General features: G+C 41.1%; 1 protein-coding gene across 3 annotated transcripts in view; it reads right to left on the reverse strand.

Moving 5' to 3' along the window:
- Positions 1-23802, reverse strand: part of LOC139541000 (protein strawberry notch homolog 2-like) — a 113291-nt gene that overhangs the window by 58550 nt on the left and 30939 nt on the right. For 2 of the 3 annotated variants that reach the window (XM_071345140.1, XM_071345139.1), the window contains exon 4: positions 7467-7581. In XM_071345140.1, the coding sequence (XP_071201241.1) occupies positions 7467-7581 (115 nt within the window). Of the gene's footprint in view, positions 1-7466; positions 7582-8377; positions 8579-23802 lie in introns of those variants that run through there. The other variant, XM_071345141.1, reaches the window with a different exon arrangement.

The raw sequence follows: 23802 nt of genomic DNA on the forward strand, positions 1-23802 counted from the left end.
CATTTCCACTTCACAATAATAGCACTTACAGCTGCCCGGGGCAGTTCTAGCAGGGACAAAATTTGACAAACTGGCATGTTGGAATGGTGGCATCCTATGAAGGTGCACGTTGAAAGTCACTGAGCTCTTCAGTAAGGCCATTCTACTGCCAAAGTTGGTCTACGGAGATTGCATGGCTGTGTGCTCGATTTTATACACCTGTGGCTGAAATAGCTGAAACCACTAATTTGAAGGGGTATCCACATATGTTTGTTTGTTTATGTATGTACAGTTGAAGTCGGAAGTTTACATACACTTAGGTTGGAGTCATTAAACTCGTTTTTCAACAACTCCTCTAATTTCTTGTTAACAAACTATAGTTTTGGCAAGTCGGTTAGGACATCTACTTTGTGCATGACACAAGCAATTTTTCCAACAATTGTTTACAGATTATTTCACTGTATCACAATTCCAGTGGGTTAGAAGTTTACATGCACTAAGTTGACTGTGCCTTTAAACAGGTTGGAAAATTCCAGAAAATTATGTCATGGCTTTCGAAGCTATTGATAGACTAATTGACATAATTTGAGCCAATTGGAGGTGTACCTGTGGATGTATTTCAAGGCCTACCTTCAAACGCAGTGCCTCTTTGCTTGACATCATGGGAAAATCAAAATAAATCAGCCAAGACCTCAGAAAAAAAATTGTAGACCTCCACATGTCTGGTTTATCCTTCGGGGGAAATTTCCAAATGCCTGAAGGTACCACGTTCATCTGTACAAACAATAGTACGCAAGTATAAACACCATGGGACCAAGCAGCCGTCATGCGCTCAGGAAGGAGACGTGTTCTGTCTCAGAGTTGAACGTACTTTGGTGCAAAAAGTGCAAATCAATCCCAGAACAGCAGCAAAGGACCTTGTGAAGATGCTGGAGGAAACGGGTACAAAAGTATCTATATCCACAGTAAAACGAGACCTACAGTGGGGAGAACAAGTATTTGATACACTGCCGATTTTGCAGGTTTTCCTACTTACAAAGCATGTAGAGGTCTGTAATTTTTATTAGAGATACACTTCAACTGTGAGAGACGGAATCTAAAACAAATCCAGAAAATCACATTGTATGATTTTTAAGTAATTAATTTGCATTTTATTGCATGACATAAGTATTTGATCACCTACCAACCAGTAAGAATTCCAGCTCTCACAGACCTGTTAGTTTTTCTTTAACCTCTTTCAGCTAGGGGGCACTATTTTTATGTTTGGAAAAATAACGTTTCCAAGGTAAACAGACTATTTCTCAGGCCCAGATGCTAGAATATGCATATAATTGACAGATTAGGATAGAAAACACTCTAAAGTTTCCAAAACGGTCAAAATATTGTCTGTGAGTATAACAGAACTGATGTTGCAGGCGAAAACCTGAGGATATCCAACCCGGAAGTGCCTTTTATTTGGGAAAATCCCTGTTCCATTGCTTGCCCATCCTCCATTTAAAGGGGTATCAACCAGATTCCTTTTCCAATGGCTTCCTCAGGCTGTAACCAGGCTTTAGACATAGTTTCAAGCTTTTATTTTGAAAAATGAGCGAGATTAATCAAAACGCGTCAGGTGTCCTTTGATTAGTTCATGCGCCCGAGAGTTGTAGCTCGACATTTTCTTTCTCTGTAGTATTGAATAGTTTATCGTCCGGTTGAAATATTATCGATTATGTATGTTAAAAACAACCTGAGGATTGATTATAAAAAAAACATTTGAAATGTTTCTACGAACATTACGGATACTTTTTGGAATTTGTCTGCCCTTGGTTACAAAAAATAATCTTTATCGAACAAAAATAACATTTGTGTAACTGGGAGTCTCGTGAGTGCAAACATCCGAAGATCAAAGTTAAGCGATTAATTTTATTGTTTTCTGACTTTCGTGACCAAGCTAATTTGCGGCTAAATGTTCTTACTGTTTTGTCTAGTGATTGATAAACTCACAAACGCTTGGATTGCTTTCGATGTAAAGCATATTTTCAAAATCTGACACGATAGGTGGATTAACAACAAGCTAAGCTGTGTTTTGGTATATTTCACTTGTGATTTCATGATTACAAATATTTTTAGTATTTTTTTTTTTAATTTGGCGCTCTGCAATTCAGTGGTTGTTTACGAAAATGATCCCGCTAAAGGGATACGTGCTTCAAGAAGTTAATAAGCCCTCCTGTTCTCCACTCATTACCTGTATCAACTGCACCTGTCCACACACTCAGACTCCAACCTCTCCACAATGGCCAAGACCAGAGAGCTGTGTAAGGACATCAGGGATAAACTTGTAGACCTGCAAAAGGCTGGGATGGGCTACAGGACAATAGGCAAGCAGCTTGGTGAGAAGGCAACAACTGTTGGCGCAATTATTAGAAAATGGAAGAAGTTCAAGATGACGGTCAATCACCCTCGGTCTGGGGCTCCATGCAAGATCTCACCTCGTGGGGCATCAATGATCATGAGGAAGGTGAGGGATCAGCCCAGAACTACACGGCAGGACCTGGTCAATGACTTGAAGAGAGCTGGGACCAGTCTCAAAGAAAACCATTAGTAACACACTACGCCGTCATGGATTAAAATCCTGCAGCGCACGCACGGTCCCACTGCTCAAGCCAGCGCATGTCCAGGCCCATCTGAAGTTTGCCAATGACCATCTGGATGATCCAGAGGAGGAATGGGAGAAGGTCATGTGGTCTGATGAGACAAAAATAGAGCTTCTTGGTCTAAACTCCACTCGCCGTGTTTGGAGGATGAAGGATGAGTACAACCTCAAGAACACCATCCCAACCGTGAAGCATGGAGGTGGAAACATCATTCTTTGGGGATGCTTTTCTGCAAAGGGGACAGGACGACTGCACCGTATTGAGGGGAGGATGGATGGGGCCATGTATCGCGAGATCTTGGCCAACAACCTCCTTCCCTCAGTAAGAGCATTGAAGATGGGTCGTGGCTGGGTAGTCCAGCATGACAACGACCCGAAACACACAGCCAGGGCAACTAAGGAGTGGCTCCGTAAGACGCATCTCAAGGTCCTGGAGTGGCCTAGCCAGTCTCCAGACCTGAACCCAATAGAAAATCTTTGGAGGGAGCTGAAAGTCCATATTGCCCAGCGACAGCCCCGAAACCTGAAGGATCTGGAGAAGGTCTGTAATGGAGGAGTGGGCCAAAATCCCTGCTGCAATGTGTGCAAACCTGGTCAAGGACTACAGGAAACGTATGATCTCTAATTGCAAACAAAGGTTTCTGTACCAAATATTAAGTTCTGCTTTTCTGATGTATCAAATACTTATGTCATTTAATAAAATGCAAATTAATTACTTAAAAATCATACAATGTGATTTTCTGGATTTTTCTTTTAGATTCCATCTCACAGTTGAAGTGTACCTATGATAAAAATGACAGACCTCTACATGCTTTGTAAGTAGGAAAACCTGCAAAATCAGCAGTGTATCAAATACTTGTTCTCCCCACTGTATATCGACATAACCTGAAATGCCACTCAGCAAGGAAGAAGCCACCGCTCCAAAACGGCCATAAAAAAGCCAGACTACGGTTTGCAACTGCACATGGGGACAAATATCATACTTTTTTGGAGAAATGTCCTCTGGTCTGATGAAACAAAAAACAGAACTGTTCGGCCATAATGACCATTGTATGTTTGGAGGAAAAAGGGGGGCGCTTGCAATCTGAAGAACACCATCCCAAACGTGAAGCACGGGGGTGGCAGCATCATGTTGTGGGGGTGCTTTGCTGCAGGAGGGACTGGTGCACTTCACAAAATAGATGGCATCATGAGGTAGGGAAATGATGTGGATATATTGAAGCAACATCTCAAGACATCAGTCAGGAAGTTAAAGCTTGGTTGCAAATGGGTCTTCCAAATGGACAATTTTTTTTATTTTACCTTTATTTAACTAGGCAAGTCAGTTAAGAACAAATTCTTATTTTCAATGACGGCCTAGGAACAGTGGGTTAACTGCCTGTTCAGGGGCAGAACGACAGATTTGTACCTTGTCAGCTCGGGGATTTGAACTTGCAACCTTTCGGTTACTAGTCCAACGCTCTAACCACTAGGCTACCCTGCCGCCCCAATGACCCCAAGCATACCTCCAAAGTTGTGGCAAAATGGCTTTAGGACAACAAAGTCATGGTATTGGAGTGGCCATCACAAAGCCCTGACCTCAATCCCATAGAACATTTGTGGGCAGAACTGAGAAAGCCTGTGCAAGCATGGAGGCCTAAAACCTGACTCAATTACACCAGCTCTGTCAGGAGTAATGGGCCAAAATTCACCCAACTTATTGTGGGAAGCTTGTGGAAGGCTACCCAAAATGTTTGACCCAAGTTAAACAATTTTAAAGGCAATGCTACCAAATACTAATCGAGTGTATGTAAACTTCCGACCCACTGGGAATGTTATGAAAGAAATAAAAGCTGAAATAAATCATTCTCTCTACTATTATTCTGACATTTCACATTCTTAAAATAAAGTGGTGATCCTAACTGACCTAAAACAGGGAATATTTACTAGGATTAAATGTCAGAAATTGTGAAAAACTGAGGTTAAGTGGATTCGGATAAGATGTATGTAAACTTCCGACTTCAACTGTATGCATCTACGTACACTACTGTTCACATTTTTGGGGTCACTTAGATATGTCCTTGTTTTTGAAAGAAAAGCACATTTTTGGTCCATTAAAGTAACATCAAATTGATCAGAAATACAGTGTAGACATTGTTAATGTTGTAAATGACTACGGCTGATTTTTAATGGAATCTACATAGGCGTACAGAGGACCATTATCAGCAACCATCACCCCTGTGTTCCAATGGCACGTTGTGTTAGCTAATCCAAGTTTATTATTTTAAAAGGTAATTGATCATTAGAAAAACCTTTTGCAATTATGTTAGCAGAGTTGAAAACTGTTGTACTGATTAAAGAAGCAATAAAACTGACCTTAGACTAGTTGAGTATCTGGAGCATCAGCATTTGTGGGTTCGATTACAGCCTCAAAATGGCCAGAAACAAAGCACTTTCTTCTGGAACTCGTTAGTCTTTTTATTGTTCTCAGAAATTAAGGCTATTCCATGAGAGATATTGCCAAGAACCTGAAGATCTCGTACAACGCTGTGTAGTACTCCCTTCACAGAACAGCGCAAACGGTCTCTAACCAGAATAGAAAGAGGAGTGGGACGGCCTGGTGCACAACTGAGCAAGAGGACAAGTACATTAGAGTGTCTAGAAACAGACACCTCACAAGTCCTCAACTGGCAGCTTCATTAAATAGTACCCTCATTAAATAGTACCCTTTTCTACTGCATTGCAAAGAAGGGTACCTATTGGTAGATGGGTTTAAAAAAATAAAAAAGCAGACATTGAATATCCCTTTGAGCATGGTGAAATTATCAATTACACTTTGGATGCTATATCAATACACCCAGTTACTAAAACAATACAGGCGTCCTTCCTAACTCAATCGCCAGAAAGGAAGTAAACCGCTCAGGGATTTCACAATGAGGTCAATGGAGACATTTAAAACAGTTTAATGGCTGTGATAGGATAAAACTGAGGATGGATCAACAACATTGTAGTTACTCAACGATACTAACCTAATTGAGAGTGAAAAGGATGCCTGTACAGAATAAAAATATTCCAAAACATGCATCCTGTTCGCAACAAGGCACTAAAGTAACACTCCTAAAAAATTGGCAAAGCAATTAACTTATCCCCCTGAATACAAAGCGTTACGTTTGGGGCAAATCCAATAGATCACGAGTATCATTCTCCATATTTTCAAGCATAGTGTTATGCTTGTAATCGTTATGCTTGTAATGCTTGTAATAGGACTGGGGAGTTGGTCAAGATAAAAAAGAAACGGCATGGAGGTAAGCACAGGCAAAATACTAGAGGAAAACCTGGTTCAGTCTGCTTTCCACCAGACACTAGGAGATGAATTTGTTTTATAGCAGGACAATAATCTAAATCAAAAGGCCAAATCTACACTGGAGTTTCTTACCAAGAAGACAGTGAACATTCCAGTTTTGACTTAAATCTATGGCAAGACCTGAAAATGGTTGTATAGCAATGATCAACGACTAATTTGACAGAGCTTGAAGAATTTTGAAAATAATAGGCAAATTTTGCACAATCCAAGGTGTGGAAAGCTTTTAACTTACCCAGAAAAGCATCTACAAAGTATAGACACAGGAGTGTGAATACTTATGTATATTAGATATTTCTGTACTTCATTTCGAATAAATTTGCTAACATTTTTAAAACATGTTTTCACTTTGTCATTATCGGGTATTGTGAGGGTGGGTGAGAAAAAAAATCTATAAAATCCATTTTGAATTCAGGCTGTAAATATGTAATAAGTCAAAAGATATGAATACTTTCTGAAGGGTATATGAGTAAGAAGTTTGGTACAGCGTGTGCAGCACCTGTCTACACCACACAGCTGGGCAGTACCAGGGAGCTGCAGGGCGTTCACTCCGAGGCCTTTGTGTGCACTTGGCAGGTGGCACACTGGGGTCAGAGGCTCTTCATTAAGTACATAGGCATGCCCCCAGCCCAGCCGCTGTTAAACCGGCATTACTCTGATACAGGATAGGACGGACGTGAGAGGCATAGTGACTGGCTCTTTAGTAACACATCACTGCTCTCCTATACACACACAGCTACTGGAGCTCTACGAGGAGATGCCCCAACATTCAACCCCATACAAATAAGCCAAGATGAGAAGTGAAGTCACTCGCCTGTGTTGTTAGGGCTTCTCAGTCAGCGGAGGAGAGAGATTACTTTTCCATATGGGACTTAAGAACTGCCTGGCCTGACAAAGTGTGCATAATTGGAAAATGCAAATGAAGAGGTTAAATATAGCCCAGTAAGGATGCTAAATATAAAACGGAGGGGGGGAATTGTCTCTTACTTTGTCATTTACACATTTCCAAGTTAAAATAAGCCTGTCCCAAATGTCTCCAGGGTGATTGATGATGCATAACCTCCGCAAGAAAATATGAGGAAAGCAAGAGATTAAATTCCTCCATGCAAAAACTCCACCGAAAAACACCACGCATTTAAGTGTTCCTCAAAAGTGCAATGAGAACAGACATATTCCTCAGAGTGACAGAATAGAACCTGATGGCCAACAACCAAAGCCCTGCTAAATTACAGCAGCTTATTAATAACAAGCCTTCACAGGAAAAGGAGCAGGTAGCTTCTTAACACTGTCTAGACAGTGTCAGATGCAACGTTTAATCACTGTTTCTGCAGGCAGGAATAACCGACCGTGCAACGTTTAAGGTAGGATGAAAGAAGTAAGTGGGAGCCGCAGCTCCTCCCTTTCAGAGAGTGACAGCGAGGCAGCAAGAGAGCGAGACAGAGGTGAAGATAAGACTGCTCAAACAAGGTAGAGAGAAGGATAGAAAGAGAGTGTGATATGGAGAGGTCTTACCTGAGGGAAGCCTCCGTTTCTGGGGAGATTGAGGCAGGGGAAATCATCATGGAACCCAGAATGGCTGAACATGTCGATGTGCATATCCGGCATGGTGTCATTCAAGTGGTATTGCCTGAAAAAGGTCAGAGGTAAAGCAGCTTAATGAGATGTACTGGGAAGGGGAGAGCAGAGGGAACTAGCTAGTCATTAAATGGGTGGGAACTTGTGCTTTTCTCTGCATGGCCAAAGGGGTTTGGTTTTTATTTATACAAAGGAAACGAGCACACAGGGTGGTTGGAAAACAACACTCTCAAACTAGCCCAACAAAGATATAACTAAGAGCAATGATGGTTGGAGGATAAAGAAATAAAGTCAACAAAGAACACATGAACCCCACAAACTGTGGAGTCATAACACAAGCGATAATTATCTTAATACGCATTAATAACTGATCTTGTGATCTTCTATCAGCAGTTTACAGACACGCCATAAAACCTAAATTGTATTACTTCAAGTGAACACTAAAGCCTTTGGCCTGCCTCACAGCTGAACCACTAGAACGGAGAGTGAGTCACGCCTGACGCTGCCACAGAGCACAACAAGGACTGTGACAATACCAGTATCGCAATAATTTTTCAATGGCAAAAATGAAAACAAAAAAGCAGGCTGAACTCTTTGGTCCTTTAAAAACCTGCAGTATGTTAAATATTTTGCGATATAGCTTGGAAAATAACAAAATGCAACTCTGGATGACAATGTGTATGCTTCAACATTAGGGCTGTTTTCCTAAAGAAGTTAAATCTGTTAGTTTCCTTGCAACAATACTAACGAGTATCACAATAGTTGTATCATCACGACCCTAATAACAACCAACTATGAAGGTAAAAAGTCAGAGGGGAGAGCGAGAGGCAACGAGCGAAAGAACCTACCCGTCATCGGGTTCCATGATCCACGGAGGCCACACTGACTGTACACTGTACATGCTGCCTTCTTCCAGAGTCAGACTTGCACAGAAACCCACAGGCATCAACACAAACACACTGGAGCTGTACCGCGGCGACTTGCAACACACACACCAACACAAAGACACTGGAGTGGCACACAGCTGTGTCGAGTCACGGCTCTCTGAGCTCAGGGCTTCATGTGACTCCCCTCTGCGCTTCAGGGAACGGAGAGGCACTCCGCTCTTTCACACGCTCTTCCGGGAATCACAACCTAGTTCAGTGGAAAAACACCCACTGACGGCTTTCTCAGGAACCTCTGCTGCCTGTGATATTTTCACTTTCTCACTGAGTCACAGCAGGCAGGGCAAGATGGTGCCCAAATGAGGGTAGCACAGAAAGAAAGTAACGACCGCACAGCTCCCAGGCTCAAATCCTGTGAGAGCTGATCTCTACATGGGGGATTGAGGGATGAAACTGTCCTCCAACACAGGACACAGATCAGCTGGAGGATAATTGAGGTTGTTATTTAAAGAAAGGGCTCACATAGGAACGGAGAGATAAGCCACGGGGAGAGCTGCTGGTGGTCTAAAGCCAGGCGGTTTTGTATAGCTAGAGCAAAGCTTGGTGTGAGGGTGTTTTAACAAGGAGATTCAGGGATTTGATCTGCACACAATAGTCAGTGTGGTAAATCCCTAAAAAGTATTGCAGATTTCCTAGGATCAGAATTAAGGGTTTCCTGATCAGTGTAGGAAAAAAAACACCTGTACAGAATGTGTTTATTAACGTGTTTATCTATTTTGAAGGGTTACCGTCAGCCACCTAGCAAGGGTAACAGTGCAGCATCCTAAAGCTTCAAATAAAAAGTGGAAATCCTGAGCCTAACCCTGTAGCCTCTTCTGATATGACAGTGATATTGCTGCCTTGGCAGAATGTGTCAGTACTAGCAGCATTCCAATAACACAAAGCCAGTCGGCCCCGTTCAACAGTGCCTCACTGACTGCAAGCCTTTCCCGGAATATTTGCAACCCAGTTATGCAGCATCAAAAATCTATTTCTAATCTCTTATATTTCTGTAACTAAAAGGCTATTTTATTACATCAATTGGACTGGTTCAAGCTGGTGTTAGACAATCTAGTGTATGTAGGGCAGGCAGGCAGAAAGTAACCTATCACCTCTCACTTGATGCATAACTGTTATTGCAGTCTGGGGAGATAAAGCCAGTTAAGTTGACTTTGGTCAGGACAGTAGGACATGACAAACTAAAGTGTAATGCAATAACATTGAGAGATCAAACCTGTATTGCTCGTCTAGAATAACAGGCTAGTTCGGACAATTATTGAATAAAAAGAACCCGATGGAGCATGTGTTTGATCATCAAACAGCAGGGAAATCAGCCCCAGGCAAATTCGCATTCCCAAGAACGTATAAAGAATACAAGCACAAAGGGCACTGTTAGGGTTGCACATTTGGGGGAATACTCAGAGGTGGGAATTCCGTGGAAATTAATGGAAAAATATGCAAATTAATATTAATACAATTTAAATGTATATGTTTTTTTGCAGATATATTTACCCTATATGGAGACAGAAACACAAACCTTACAAGTAGACAATTGAAAATTATTAAATCCTTCCAATAGAAATAAAATCTATTTAGTTACGAATTGAACTGTTAATTATTTAACTCTTCACATGGGATGATTTCACTGAACAACAAAAGGGAAAATTGAATGATCCCCAATGATCTATCGCATCTCCCAAAACACGTTTAAAATGATAACCAAAGCTTTAGTTGCTAGACTATCTTCCTCTCAGGCTTCCATGTCTTCTCCCTGGACCTCCTCAATGTCCACCTCTTGAACATCAGACTAAGGGCTTCATCTTCACTGTCCAACCTTGTTGAGGATGGCTCGTTATCAGGCTCAATAAGCCTCAAATTTGCCTGGATGGCCACCAATTTTTCAACTCTTGTATTGGTCAGCCTGTTGCGTGTTTTGGTGTGTGTTCCCAAACAAGAACCAGATGCGCTCTGAGTTGGCTGATGTTGGTGGGAGTTGGAGGATGACGGAGGCAACAGGGGGAAAAGCCTCAGAATCACCAAGTCCCTTCCACCAGGTGGCTGATTAGATATGTTTGGAACAACTGCCATATTGCATGTCCATCCCAAAGCCCTTGCTTGGAAGTGTACTTCGCCAGACTGCCAAGAACCTTGCCATCATTCAGGCCAAGGTGGAACTGCAGTTTCCTCTGCTTGGAGCAACAGTGACGTGGGCAGGGCAGTATGGATTTCTTCTTACATATGCAAGCAGAGTCTGAACATCAGACAAGATGGCATTGTCTCCCTCAATCCGTGCAATAGCTACTGCTACTATCTTTCTCCCAAAATACATCATCCAGGAGGATCTTCTTGATGGGGCTGTCCATATCGGCAGACTGATATGCTATTTAATGGAGAGACTCCATCTCCTCCAGGAGACTGTCAAACATGACAACACCACCCTAAAGGGTGTTGCTGGGAAGCTTCAATGTGGTGCTCTTATTCTTCTCACTTTGCTTGGTGAGGTAGATTGCTGCTATAACTTGATTACCCTTCACATATCTAACAATTTCCTTGGCTCTCTTGTAGAGATCCATTGTTTTCAGTGCCATGATGTCCTTGAGGAGCAGATTCAATGCATGAGCAGCACAGCCAATGGGTGTGATGTGAGGGTAGGACTCCTCCACTTTAGACCAAGCAGCCTTCATGTTCGCAGCATGGTCTGTCACCAGTGCAAATACCTTCAGTGGTCCAAGGTAATTGATGACTGCCTTCAGCGCATCTGCAATGTAAAGACCGGTGTGTCTGTTGTCCCCGGTGTCTGTGCTCTTGTAGAACACTGGTTGAAGGGTGGAGATGTAGTTAATTATTCCTTGCCCACGAATATTCGACCACCCATCAGAGATGATTGCAATACAGTCTGCTTTCTCTATGATTTGCTTGACCTTCACTTGAACTCTGTATCCAGAAAATTAGTAGATAAAGTATGTCTGGTTGGAGGGGTGTATGCTGGGCGAAGAACATTCAGAAATCTCTTCCAATACCCATTGCCTGTGAGCATCAGCGGTGAACCAGTTGCATACACAGCTCGAGCAAGACATTCATCAGCATGTCTGACTACGTTCCTCCATTGAATCAAAAAAATATATGATTCCAGGAGGACCATGAGCTGTTGCTATCGATAAGGTGTCCGATTTATCATTTTCACCTCGAATAGAAGTAGAGGGACTTTTGTCAGAGGTTGCTTGGTGTGGGCGCTGAGGGAACTTTATGCACTTGGCCAGATGATTCTGCATCTTTGTTGCATTCTTCAAATATGATTTGGCACAGTATTTGCAAAGGTACACAGCTTTTCCATCTACATTAGCTGCAGTGAAATGTCTCCACACATCAGATAGTGCCCGTGGCATTTTCCTATAAAGATTAGAAAAAAAAATAGTAAAAAAACAAATACAATTCCATATACAAATAAATAGTTAAGCAGTTAGATTAAACAACTCCTTTGTAAGATACAGGTTTTAAAATGAAACATGTCTGGAAACAGGTGAATTAACACTCAAGCAAGCTAAATAAACCCCACATGGTAGTAAAAACTAACTAGCAGAAATTGTTAACAAGTTAGAAATGATTTAAACACTTTGCGGTAGGCTACTATTTAACAAAAAATAATGTCATATAAAATATATTCACCCCACCCAGTATTGTAATCAAAACTTACCAGAAAGCATGTAGTCCTTGGCTCACACAGTGTAGGCTCAATAGCATCTCATTAGTGTGCAAGATCTTGAGAATCAGCTGTACATGTGATGGAAGAATGCACTGTGCATGCAGAGGGTTGCAATTCCATTGAATTGGGGATAGTTTAACCAAAATACCTAGAATTGCCTTGTGTATCCGATAAAAAAAGGTTCACTGTTATAAGCTAACTTTTTTGATGAATTTAAGCAAAATTCACTGGAAAGTTTCTGACCCTTTGCAACACTAGGCACTATAAAACAGGTGTGTTTGTGTGTTGCCACATCAGGAACTTTCATTTAGACTTCCAGACAAACCTGCACTTCATTTACCACCAAACTACCAGATAGGATCAGGACACCGTGTGGCTATGTCAGACTATCAGGCCATGACAATCTCCCACTGTGTCGCAACAACCAGTAAGTGTTGGGCTTCAGTTCCGTTTAAATTCAGAAGGAATTTTTAAATAGGTCGCCTGTATGGTATATTATGTACAGCTGTTTGATGGATAGCGACCCTATTGCTAAATCTATCCATTCAGCATCTCAATAACATCCATAAATATTAACAAAGAATTTCCTCCATCCAAGACTACTGAGTCAGTGTGTGTTTTTGGTTCTACACCCCTTGTGGGGACCAGTAGTCCTCACAAGGATAGTAAAACAATGAAAATTAGGACAAGTGGGGACATTTCGCTGGTCACCACAAGGAAAGACTATTTTAGGCTTAGGGGTTAGGTTTATTGGTCAAATTTAGGATTATGTTAAAGGTTAGGCGTCCCGTCAACCGGACAGTTGTAAATCATGCAGTGCCTTGTGTAATGATCACAGATTTTAGAGAAACAACAAATGTCGGTACATATAAGTGTTTATATCGGCTGAAATCTTAAATTCTTGTTAATATAACTGCACTGTCCAATTTACAGTAGCTATTGCTGCGAAAAAATGCCATGCTATTGTTTGAGAAGAGCTAACAACCCACTTTCACCACGATAGGTTTGATAAATTCACCTCTGAAGGTGAAATGTGTACTTAAATCAGAGCAAGATTTCAGAATGTATCATCCAAAGGGTCCCAGAGATAACATGAAGTGTCTTTTTGTTAGATAAAATCATTTTTCATATCCTAAAAAAGGTCCATATTGAATGCACGATCGATTTTGTATTTCCACTCGTTCAATTTGCAAAGAAAGGAATCTGAAAATCTAACCCTAAACGTTGTTTCAACCAGTCAAATCACATTCGTATTTATTCCTCAGAGATTCTAGAACGTAACCAAACTTCACTATATCATTAGGGGTGTAGTATATCCTATAGGACACCAAGTTTGGTCAGAGCGACGCCTTCATGGCACGCCGATGACGCAGGCGGTCTTCACTTGATCAACTGTAACTTTGTCAAATAAGCACCAATCGGGGTCAAACAAAGCTAGCTAGATAGTCAATGAGCTGGGCTTTACGGGAGTATCTATAAAGCTTGGCTTTACGGGAAACCCTGTATCTGTCGCAAAATGTACCTGCTAACCTTGTGCGACAGCAAGCCTTTTTCTTTGGGACAAAAATTATAAGAATATGGAGAGTTATGAAAACTAGTTGTTTTGCAAATGTTGAACTTACAATATGGCTACTAACACTGGAAAAGCTAAATCAAAGTATACAGATTTGACGATATTCTTGCAGAAAAATGTAATGTGAATGTCTCCTTCACGATTTGCCCAAATGTACCTGGGTGACTTCACACAATGTCATGTAGTTTGCTGAAAATCTGCACACACTGCTGCCATCTTGTGGACACCATCGGAATTACAACCAGAGTGAGGGTTAGATGAGGAACCTTTGTGTTGCATTTCAAAGACGGTGGTAGAAAAACAAGTTTTTCTTTCTTTGTATTTTCTTCTACCAGATCTATTGTGTTATATTCTCCTACATTCAATTCATATTTCCACAAACTTCAAATTGTTTCCTTTCGAGTGGTACCAAGAATATGCATATCCTTGCTTCAGGGCTTGAGCTACAGGCAGTTAGATTTGGGTATGTCATTTTAGGCGAATTAAAAAAAAAAAAAAAAAAAAAAAAGCATTTTTTTTTTTTTTTATTACAAAAAATGTGGCTACCCCTATGAAGTTTTAAAGGGAAAATGGGATTTTTTTTAATGGGAATCAATTGTTTGGTCACCACAAGGATAGAAAAACAAAGGTGTGCGTGTGGCGAGTAAACAGAGTGCTGGAGACCGACCCATTCACATACGTGAATCGCTCTGAACAGAAATGTGAGGGAGAGGCTGAGGCTAATTCAACCAAGACTCTCTCGCTGTCCCACAGGACTCAAATCAACTGTGTGGAAGTAACTTAATTTTAGCTACTGTAAAAAAAATATGGTCTAAACATATGTCAATCAGATCAACTCTTTGGACTCCCCAAGGTACTACCTCTGGCAACGTACGTACCCCAACTAGCTAAAAATGCCAACATCGGCCCAATGTCTCGCTTAACGTCAATGTGCAAAACCGATGTCAAAGCTGACGTGCATACCTATATAACGTAGGTAGATGACGCCACGAGAAAGTGCTACATGTGCAACACAGCATTCCTAACCTAGCCCACAATGTCTGCTGTGTGGATTTAGCAGTCAACAAGTCGAACAGTCATTTGAAAGAGTAAGAACATTTCAGCGAGACAACGCAAAAGGCGAAATCCATTAACTTCTTTGATATAGGGGGCAACATTTTCACTTTTGGATGAATTGCGTGCCCATAGTGAACTGCCTCCTACTCTGTCCCAGATGCTAATATATGCATATTATTATTACTATTGGATAGAAAACACTCTCAAGTTTCTAAAACTGTTTGAATTATATCTGTGAGTAAAACAGAACTCATTTGGCAGCAAACGTCCATAGAGGAAGTGAAAAATCTGAAAACGAGGCTCTGTTTCAGGGCCTGCCTATTCAACTGGCTTTTATTTATCGATATGCATGCACTTCATACACCTTCCACTAGATGTCAACAAGCAGTGGAAGGTGGAATGGGGTGTCTAGCTTGATCTGAGGCCGAACAAGAGCTTTTGGAGTGACAGGTCCGGTATTTTCTTTGTCTTCGACGGCGTGTGAGGGACCTCGACATTGTCTTCTGAAAAGCGTTCGGTATACACAGCGAATATCTCCGGCTCTGATTTTATTTGATGCATATGATAATAACATCATAAAGTAGGTTTTTTCAACCCAGTTTTATCAGTTTATTCAACATTTATTGGGACTTTGAGTTTTCCGTTCTTTGCGCCAAGAGAGGATGGGAATGTTAGCAACCTTGGCTAGCATTGTGGCGCAAATTCGACAGAAGAAATGGACATTCTAAAACCAAACAACGATGTATTCTGGAAATAGGACTCCTTGTACAACATTCTGATGTCTATTCTCCGCCGTGTTGGTGAGCACTGTCTCACAATAACCCAAGCTGTATGTTGTGGTAAAGTTGTTTTTTTTAAATCTAACACGGCGGTTGCATTAAGAACCAGTGTATCTTTCATTTGCCATACAACAAGAATTTTTATGGAAAGTTTATGATGAGTTCTTTGGTCAGATTAGGTGAGTGTCCAAAATATCTCCGGAGATTCTGGTGAATCGTTGCTACGTATTCACAATGTATAACCAGGATTTGTAGCTATAAATATGCACATTTTTGAACAAAACATAAATGTATTGTATAACATGATGTTATAAGACTGTCATCTGATGAAGTTGTCCAAAGGTTAGTGATTCATTTTATATCTTTTGCTGGTTTTTGCGAAAGCTACCTTTGCGGTGAATAAATGCGTTTGTGTGTTTGGCTATTGTGGTAAGCTAATATAATTCTATATTGTGTTTTCGCTGTAAAACATTTTAAAAATCGGAAATATTGGCTGGATTCACAAGATGTTTATCTTTCATTTGCTGTACACCATGTATTTTTCATAAATGTTTTATGATGAGTATTTATGTATTTCACGTTGCTCTCTGTAATTATTCTGGCTGCTTTGGTGCCATTTTTGATGGTGGCTGCAATGTAAAACTATGATTTATACCTCAAATATGCACATTTTCGAACAAAACATAAATGTATTGTATAACATGTTATAAGACTGTCATCTGATGAAGTTGTTTCTTGGTTAGTGACTAATTATATCTCCATTTTGTCGGTTTTGTGAAAGCTACCTATGCGGTGGAAACATGGTGAAAATATGCGGTTGTGTGTTTGGCTATTGTGGTTAGCTAATAGAAATACATATTGTGTTTTCGCTGTAAAACATTTTAAAAATCGGAAATGATGGCTGGATTCACAAGATGTTTATCTTTCATTTGCTGTATTGGACTTGTGATTTCATGAAAATTATATTATATGATATCCCTGTCCCGTTAGGGTTGGCTATGCTAGTCAGCTTTTTTGATGAGGAGGATCCCGGATCCGGGAGGGTGATGAAGTAGAGGTTAAACTCATCGCCTATTCAATTCCCTGTAATATATGGACCTGTGTGCACTTCCTACGCCTTCCACTAGATGTCAACAGTCTGTAGAACATGGAATGAAGCTTATGCTGTGTTGTGGGGCCGGATGGGAGGGGAATGAGTCAGTGGTCTGGCAGATTGCCAGTTCCTGGTCACGCGCTTTCCTCATAATATCACCTTGCGTTCCATAACTTCTACAGACATGAAGGAATGCTCCGGTTGGAACGTTATTGGATATGATAACAACATCCTGAAGATTGATTCTCTACTTACTTTGACCAGTTTATTCTACTTGTAATATAACTTTTTGAAGTTTTCGTCCGACGTTTGCCTGCATCTGCGCGAGCGTTTGGACACATGTACTACACATGCTAGCAAAAGTAGCTACTTGGACATAAGTAATGGACATTATCGAACAAAATAACGATTTATTGTGGAACTAGGATTCCTTGGAGTGCATTCTGATGAAGATCATCAAAAGTAAGGGAATATTTATGATGTAATTTCGTATTTCTGTTGACTAACATGGCGGAGAAATGTTGTTAAATCTGAGCGCCGTCTCAGATTATTGCATGGTGTGCTTTTTACGTAAAGTTTTTTTTATCTGACATAGCGGTTGCATTAAGAACAAGTGTATCTTTAATTATATGTAAAACATGTATCTTTCATCAAAGTTTATGATGAGTATTTCTGTTATTTGACGTGGCTCTCTGCAATTTCTCCGGATATTTTGGAGGCATTTCTGAACATGGCGCCAATGTAAACCGAGATTTGTGGATATAAATATGCACATTATCGAACAAAACATAAATATATTGTGTAAAATGATGTCCTATGAGTGTCATCTGATGAAGATCATCAAAGGTTAGTGATTCATTTTATCTCTATTTCTGCTTTTTGTGACTACTATCTTTTGCTGGGAAAATGGCTGTGTTTTTCTGTGGCTATGTACTGAGCTAACATAATCGTTTGGTGTGCTTTCCCCGTAAATCCTTTTTGAAATCAGACACGTTGGCTGGATTCACAACATGTGCAGCTTTAATTTGGTCTCTTTCATGTGTGATTTCATGAAAGATTGATTTTTATAGTAATATATTTGAATTTGGAGCGCTACATTTTTTCTGGCTTTTGGCCAATTGGGACGCTACCGTCCCACATATCCCCGAGAGGTTAACGCCAAGATAATGGAATTCATTGCACTTGACAGTCAACCGTGCTCTGTCGTGGATGATGTTGGCTTTCGCAGACTGGTCGAGCACCGGTACACACTACCAAGTAGGCACTATTTTTCCGATGTTGCCACTCGGAGTTACAGTATTGTTGAAACTCACATCCTTGAGCTACTTGCTATGGGCGTCACTGCTATTAGCTTCACGACTGGCATTTGGACCAGCGATGTCAGCCCCATGAGAATTATGAGTCTGACAGCACAGTGGGTCGACGAGGTTTTCGTACTGAGGAAAGCCATATTGCATGCTCAAGAATGTGCTGGTTCTCATACCGCTGCTGCCATTCCAATGGCATTTGAGAATATGTTTGAAAGAAACATGAACACACCCCTAGCTCCATTCAAATAACTGACATATCGGTACATCAAAAATGTCATATCGGTACATCCCTAATAATTAGATCACCTGGCGCCATGCGTCGCAATAGTGAGTGACTCACAAGGCTCCGGTCTCTCGTCATTGTGTGGTTGTAAAAAGACACCACGTGACTGGGGACTGCCGTAAGCTTCATAATAACGTGACAGGTGAAATGAAGAAAGCAATGTTCAATTTCCTAACATATTGACTACAGGTATTTAAAAAGTAGCTACAAATACTAAAATGTATTAGAAAAAACGGTATTGAAATTCCATTCCGTGACTATTTCCAAAAACCCCGGGATACAGTATACCGCCCAAGCGTAGTCAAAATCAAGTCTTATTGGACGCGTACACATATTTTGCAGATGAGCTTGCAGGTGCAAGCGAAATAGTTATTTTTCTAGCTCCAACAGTACAGTAACAATACAAAATAGGGTTGAGCGGCATCCAAATTTTCATACTGTCCTCCTCTCATCCTAGGATTTACGCTATTACTGGCTAAGTACACAAGTGGGTGCCAAAAAACACAAAAAAGCCCATTGGGTGTCTATTACCAGAGTGCTAACGAAATTATCACAAGTAATAGCGAATTTCCATGGAGGTTCCTAGCTAAATATGCTAACTAGGGCAACGGGCCTGCCTGCACTAATCGGAGAAGACGGGCCAAGAACAGAGAGGAGAAAAAATCAAGGAAATCAATAGATAGCAGTTGTACAGATAGCTCATCAAAGGGCTGACTTCTCAAACACGTCATAAATCCAACAATATGGTGCCCCGTCACCTTATTAATTCAACCAGTTACTTAGATAAGCGAACCCTAAGTTTAACTTGCTAGTTAATGCATAATTCTTCATTTTTCACGCAGGAAAAACGCATAAGAAATATCTTGATGCTTTTCGTAAACGTAGATCTAAAATGCTTCTTAATGTATTTTCTTCTCGGCATCACTCATTTTGTGCTTCAGTTGCACTTCACTCGGATGAGAATTTACAGGTGGGCATTCTATCAGAAAGCGTTTTGACAACTGATGTGTAGCTACTTTTCTTCTGTACTTTTCTTGGTGTAGTCAGCCTATTTTTCTCCAATAAAATGCAAGATTAACTTTAAGAAAAACATTAGGAAATGTAGCTGGCTACATTCTATATTAAACATAAATATGATGGCCATGCATAGTTTTTGCAAAAAAGACCTTGGTTTTTCATGTGTGGCTGCCAGCCAAATAGCGTTGCATTTCTGTTGTCATCTGATGAAAATGAAGCCATTTTCTGCCAAACGTGTTGCACTAATGTGTTTTCTGTTTAGGAAAATTATAGTTGTATGTCCCTGATCATTCTAAAACTTTTGACATTTTCAACCTCTCCCTGACAGTCTGTAAACGCCTACATGTTTCAAGCAGACCACCATAATACCTGTGCACAAGAACGCCAAGGTAACCTGTCTAAATGACTATCGCTCCATAGCGATAGGCTGGTCATGGCTCACATAAACATCATCCCAGACTCCAAGTCACATACTGCCCCAACAGATCCACAATCTGGCCATAATGGCCATGTACTCATATAATCCCCACCTGGCACAGCCAGAAGAGGACTGGCCACCCCTCAGAGCCGGGTTCCTTTCTAGGTTCCTTCCTAGGTTCCTGCCTTTCTAGGGAGTTTTTCCTAGCCACCGTGCTTCTACATCTGCATTGCTTGCTGTTTGAGGTTTTAGGCTGTGTTTCTGTATAACCACTTTGTGACATCTGCTGATGTAAAAAGAGCTCCATAAATACATTTGATTTCATAGATGACGCAATCTCTATTGCACTCCACGCTGTACTTTCCCACCTGGACAAGAGGAACACCTATGTGAGAATGCTATTCATCGACTACAGCTCAGCGTTCAACACCATAGTGATGAGCTTGGATGGTACTAAGTTCAGGACCCTGGCACTGAACGATCCTGGACTTGCTTAGTCCCCTCCTGTACTCCCGGTTCATCCACGACTGACGGTGGTGGTCCTGATAGCTGACGACGATGAGAGCCTATAGGGAGAAGGTCAGTGACCTGGCAGTGAGGTGCCCGGGCAACCACCTCTCCCTCAACGTCAGCAAGACAAAAGGATCTGATCGTGGACGACAGGAAACGGTGGGCTGAGCACTCCCCCATCCACATCTTGGCCGCAGAGCAATCTGGGACGATGTATAGCAAGTTGTGTTTGGAGTGAATAGTGGAGCGAGTAGTTAAACTCATGAGCTATTCTATCCTCCTTTATAGGCTATTATATATTTTATATGAGTGTATTGACCGATGGCCTGTACAGGTCCGGACTGATGCACTCTTTTTTTTAGCTCTTCACGGAACACACCGACTTACTGAACTTTTTAAACGTGAAGCTGGCGCTGCTAGCTGTGGATAGCCTGCTTTGTTTTTGGCATTATGCCAACCGTCGGCCATCCAATGGATATCAACGGCAACCATTGACTGTCCAATGCTACCACTGAAATGTTCACTAACCAGAGGGACAGAGTAGAAGTCAGAACAGTGTTATATCTGTAAAAGGTGCCTTTGGTCTGACTGGCTGATTTAAGATATCGGGCGGCTGCAGGACGTTCGCCGGTGAGCAGAAGCAGAGCCTCGATGAGTTAATTAATGTAGCTAAAGCCCAGGCTAAAGATATTTAGGAGCTGAACATCTCTCGCCCAGGGTGGTGGAGAGTTGTGCGATGTCGCTCTCCCTCACTTCTTGAAGCAGGTGGCTTGTTCAACTAGAGACTGGGCAGAGGTGGTTAGGTGAAAGGGCCCATAGGTGCTGCAACCAGGCGGTCCATTCCTGCCTTGGAGGATCCACTCTGCCTGGCAAACAACTTTGCACCGCTAGAAGTTGACTGTCCACCCACAGGAATCCGCTCTGGTCCTGGAGACCCCGATGCCAGGCAAGTGATATCCAACATTACAACAGGACGACAACAGTCCCTTTACTCATGTCCACTCATCTAGCCCGCCTTCAGCTGGCAGCTAAAACTGAGTGCTAACATTGAAAAGGTAGTTAAAAAAGTGATGGGATATCAGTCCTTGCCCCGAAACAGGTAACCCGCATTGAGTCTTGTACTAATGAACATCCTCCTTCGAGGCATAGACCAAATGGCACAGTTCTAAGCAATTTTGTATGTATACCATTTCAAGCAAACCACACAGCTATTTCATATAGAGGGTTACCTAATGATCATAGCACGTTTGTGTTAGAGACTCCCTCTGATCTGAAATTCCACGGCTGTGACCTTGGACTTATTCATGTAAATGTCAGAAGTTAGATTTTTATTTTATTGATCTTACTGTAATTCAGGCTTCTCAAAACTAACATTGACATTTAGATAATTACTGAGGCTTGGTTAAGAAAGTGTGCTAGACTGATGCGTCTCTGAATGGATATAATGTTTATAGGTCTGACAAAGGTGGGGGCGTTGCCAAATTCATAAAGAACAACTTGAATGTTGCTGTGTGCATTACCACCTCTGTCCCCAATGCACAATTAACGTTAGTGGGAGTTTATCACCGTCCCTCAGCCCTCCCAATTGCTCTTAACAAATTGTCTGACTTGCGGTATAAATATGCAAAATCTGAATTATTAATATTGGGTGATCTTAACTTGGATTGGTTGATGCCAGTATCAGATAGTACAAATATCTTTGTCTGATCCAAATTTAACACAACCAACCCGCCCCAAGTTAAAACACCATTAAAAACCTACTCTTTTGGATATCCTGACAAACGCCCCTCATATGTATAAAGCATATGGAATCTTTGCTAACGAGCTCAGTGACCATTATCTCACTCCTATATTAGAGATACTAAGCTACCTAAATTGTGTCCACGCATTATTACTATGATACATTTTAGAACTTTCAATGAGCAACCTTTCCTGTATGACTGGGAGGGTGTGTCCTCTAGCGATGATTCAGATCAGGCCTTTAAATGTTTTACCTCTCTGTTTCACACTGTTGCAGATAAGAATGCCCCATATAAAGAGATTAAGGCTTAAGGACAGATCTAACCCATGGTTCACATATGAATGGTCTGAACGATTTCGTGAAGGAAACTTAGTTTGGGCTAAGGCTAGATTAACTGATTCTACCTCTGACTGGCAGTCCTTCAGACATTTGAGAAATGTCTTACCCTAGTTAGAAAAGCAAAGTCTAAATACTTCTTGAATTGTGTACCTGAGAGTGGTAGATATCCAGCCAAATTTCAGAAAATTGTAAAATCTTTATTAGAAAAAAAACAGCCCCTTCACTGCCCCAGCAGGTTTGACAGCCTCTGGTTCCATAACAGACAATGGTTTCTGAAAATACATAAAGTTCCACTAGAGTTCTTGATTCACCTCTAAACAGATAGTAGAGATACCAGGCACTCACATTTGTTCAAATTAAGAAGAAAAAAAGTATGTAAATTAGGTACTTTAAAAAAAAATGGTGTAAAAAACAGGAGCCGATTTGCTTGATCCCTTTCTACTGCAGCTTTCTGCCCCCATCATTGTAGAACCTTTGATCCACATGTTTTATTAAACAATTGCTTCTGGTGCTATCCCTAAGATCTGGAAGGTGGCGCATATGTCCTCACCCTTCACAAATGTGGATTCCTTCTGACTTGGTTAACTAGCACCCAATTTCTGAACTATCTTGCCTGGCAAAAATGTTCGAATCACTAGCAAACTCTGCTAATAATATTTTTTACTTCAAATGATATTGTTAATGTGTACCAGTCTGATTGTAGACCTGGACACAGCATCGTTTCAGCAGCTACGCTTGTCTTAAATTATACATTCAATTGCTTAAAACATAGGTCTATAAATATGGCAGCACAGTGATTCCCATCTGAGAAATAATGTCTCAATGTGTTTGTGTCCATATGACCGATTCTGTTGGACCAAACCTCAAATGCAAATAACGAGTTGAAACGGCTTGTTGTCAGAGGAAGAAGTGATCTTTCATCTTTGTTGTGAGTGGCAGGGGCTTAGTATATGATTGGGAAGGTGAAAACAGCACAGAAGCAGCGAAGGCGACGAGACCAAAAATAAAACCTTTAGAACAAGCAGACAAACGCTCATAAAAATGTTAACATGAGTCTTGTGATAGAGGCATGTGGAATTTTGCACTAAAACATACATTCTAATTAATCCAATTATTTCAATATATCACCCAGCCCTATACTAGCTTACTTTAATAAAGCACCTGTGGGGGGAAAATGCGACAAAGATTAGATTGAAGAAGCTTGAGACCACTACCAGTGAACTGAATGCTGACTAAACTGCTAACGTCATTTGTGGAATGCTTTCAAGGAAAAATCACCCAAAGAGCAAGTAGGAGGGAAAGCAAACTACATCATTGGTTAAATCAACACCGGGTAGGGATTAGAGATTTTGATTACGTACTGAGTCTCTTCGCCATGGGGGAAAACTGAATGGAGAAAATGCTGTAGAAGCACTGAACTCATTAACCTTACCCTGTTTAACCAGGGGAATCATATCTGTGTACAGAACTGGCCAAGCCAAGGCCTTTTAGGGGACACAATTGCCAGTGTGCGCACAATGGAGGTTTG

The sequence above is a fragment of the Salvelinus alpinus genome, chromosome 16 (genome assembly GCF_045679555.1).
Source record: "Salvelinus alpinus chromosome 16, SLU_Salpinus.1, whole genome shotgun sequence".
Lineage (NCBI taxonomy): Eukaryota > Metazoa > Chordata > Actinopteri > Salmoniformes > Salmonidae > Salvelinus > Salvelinus alpinus.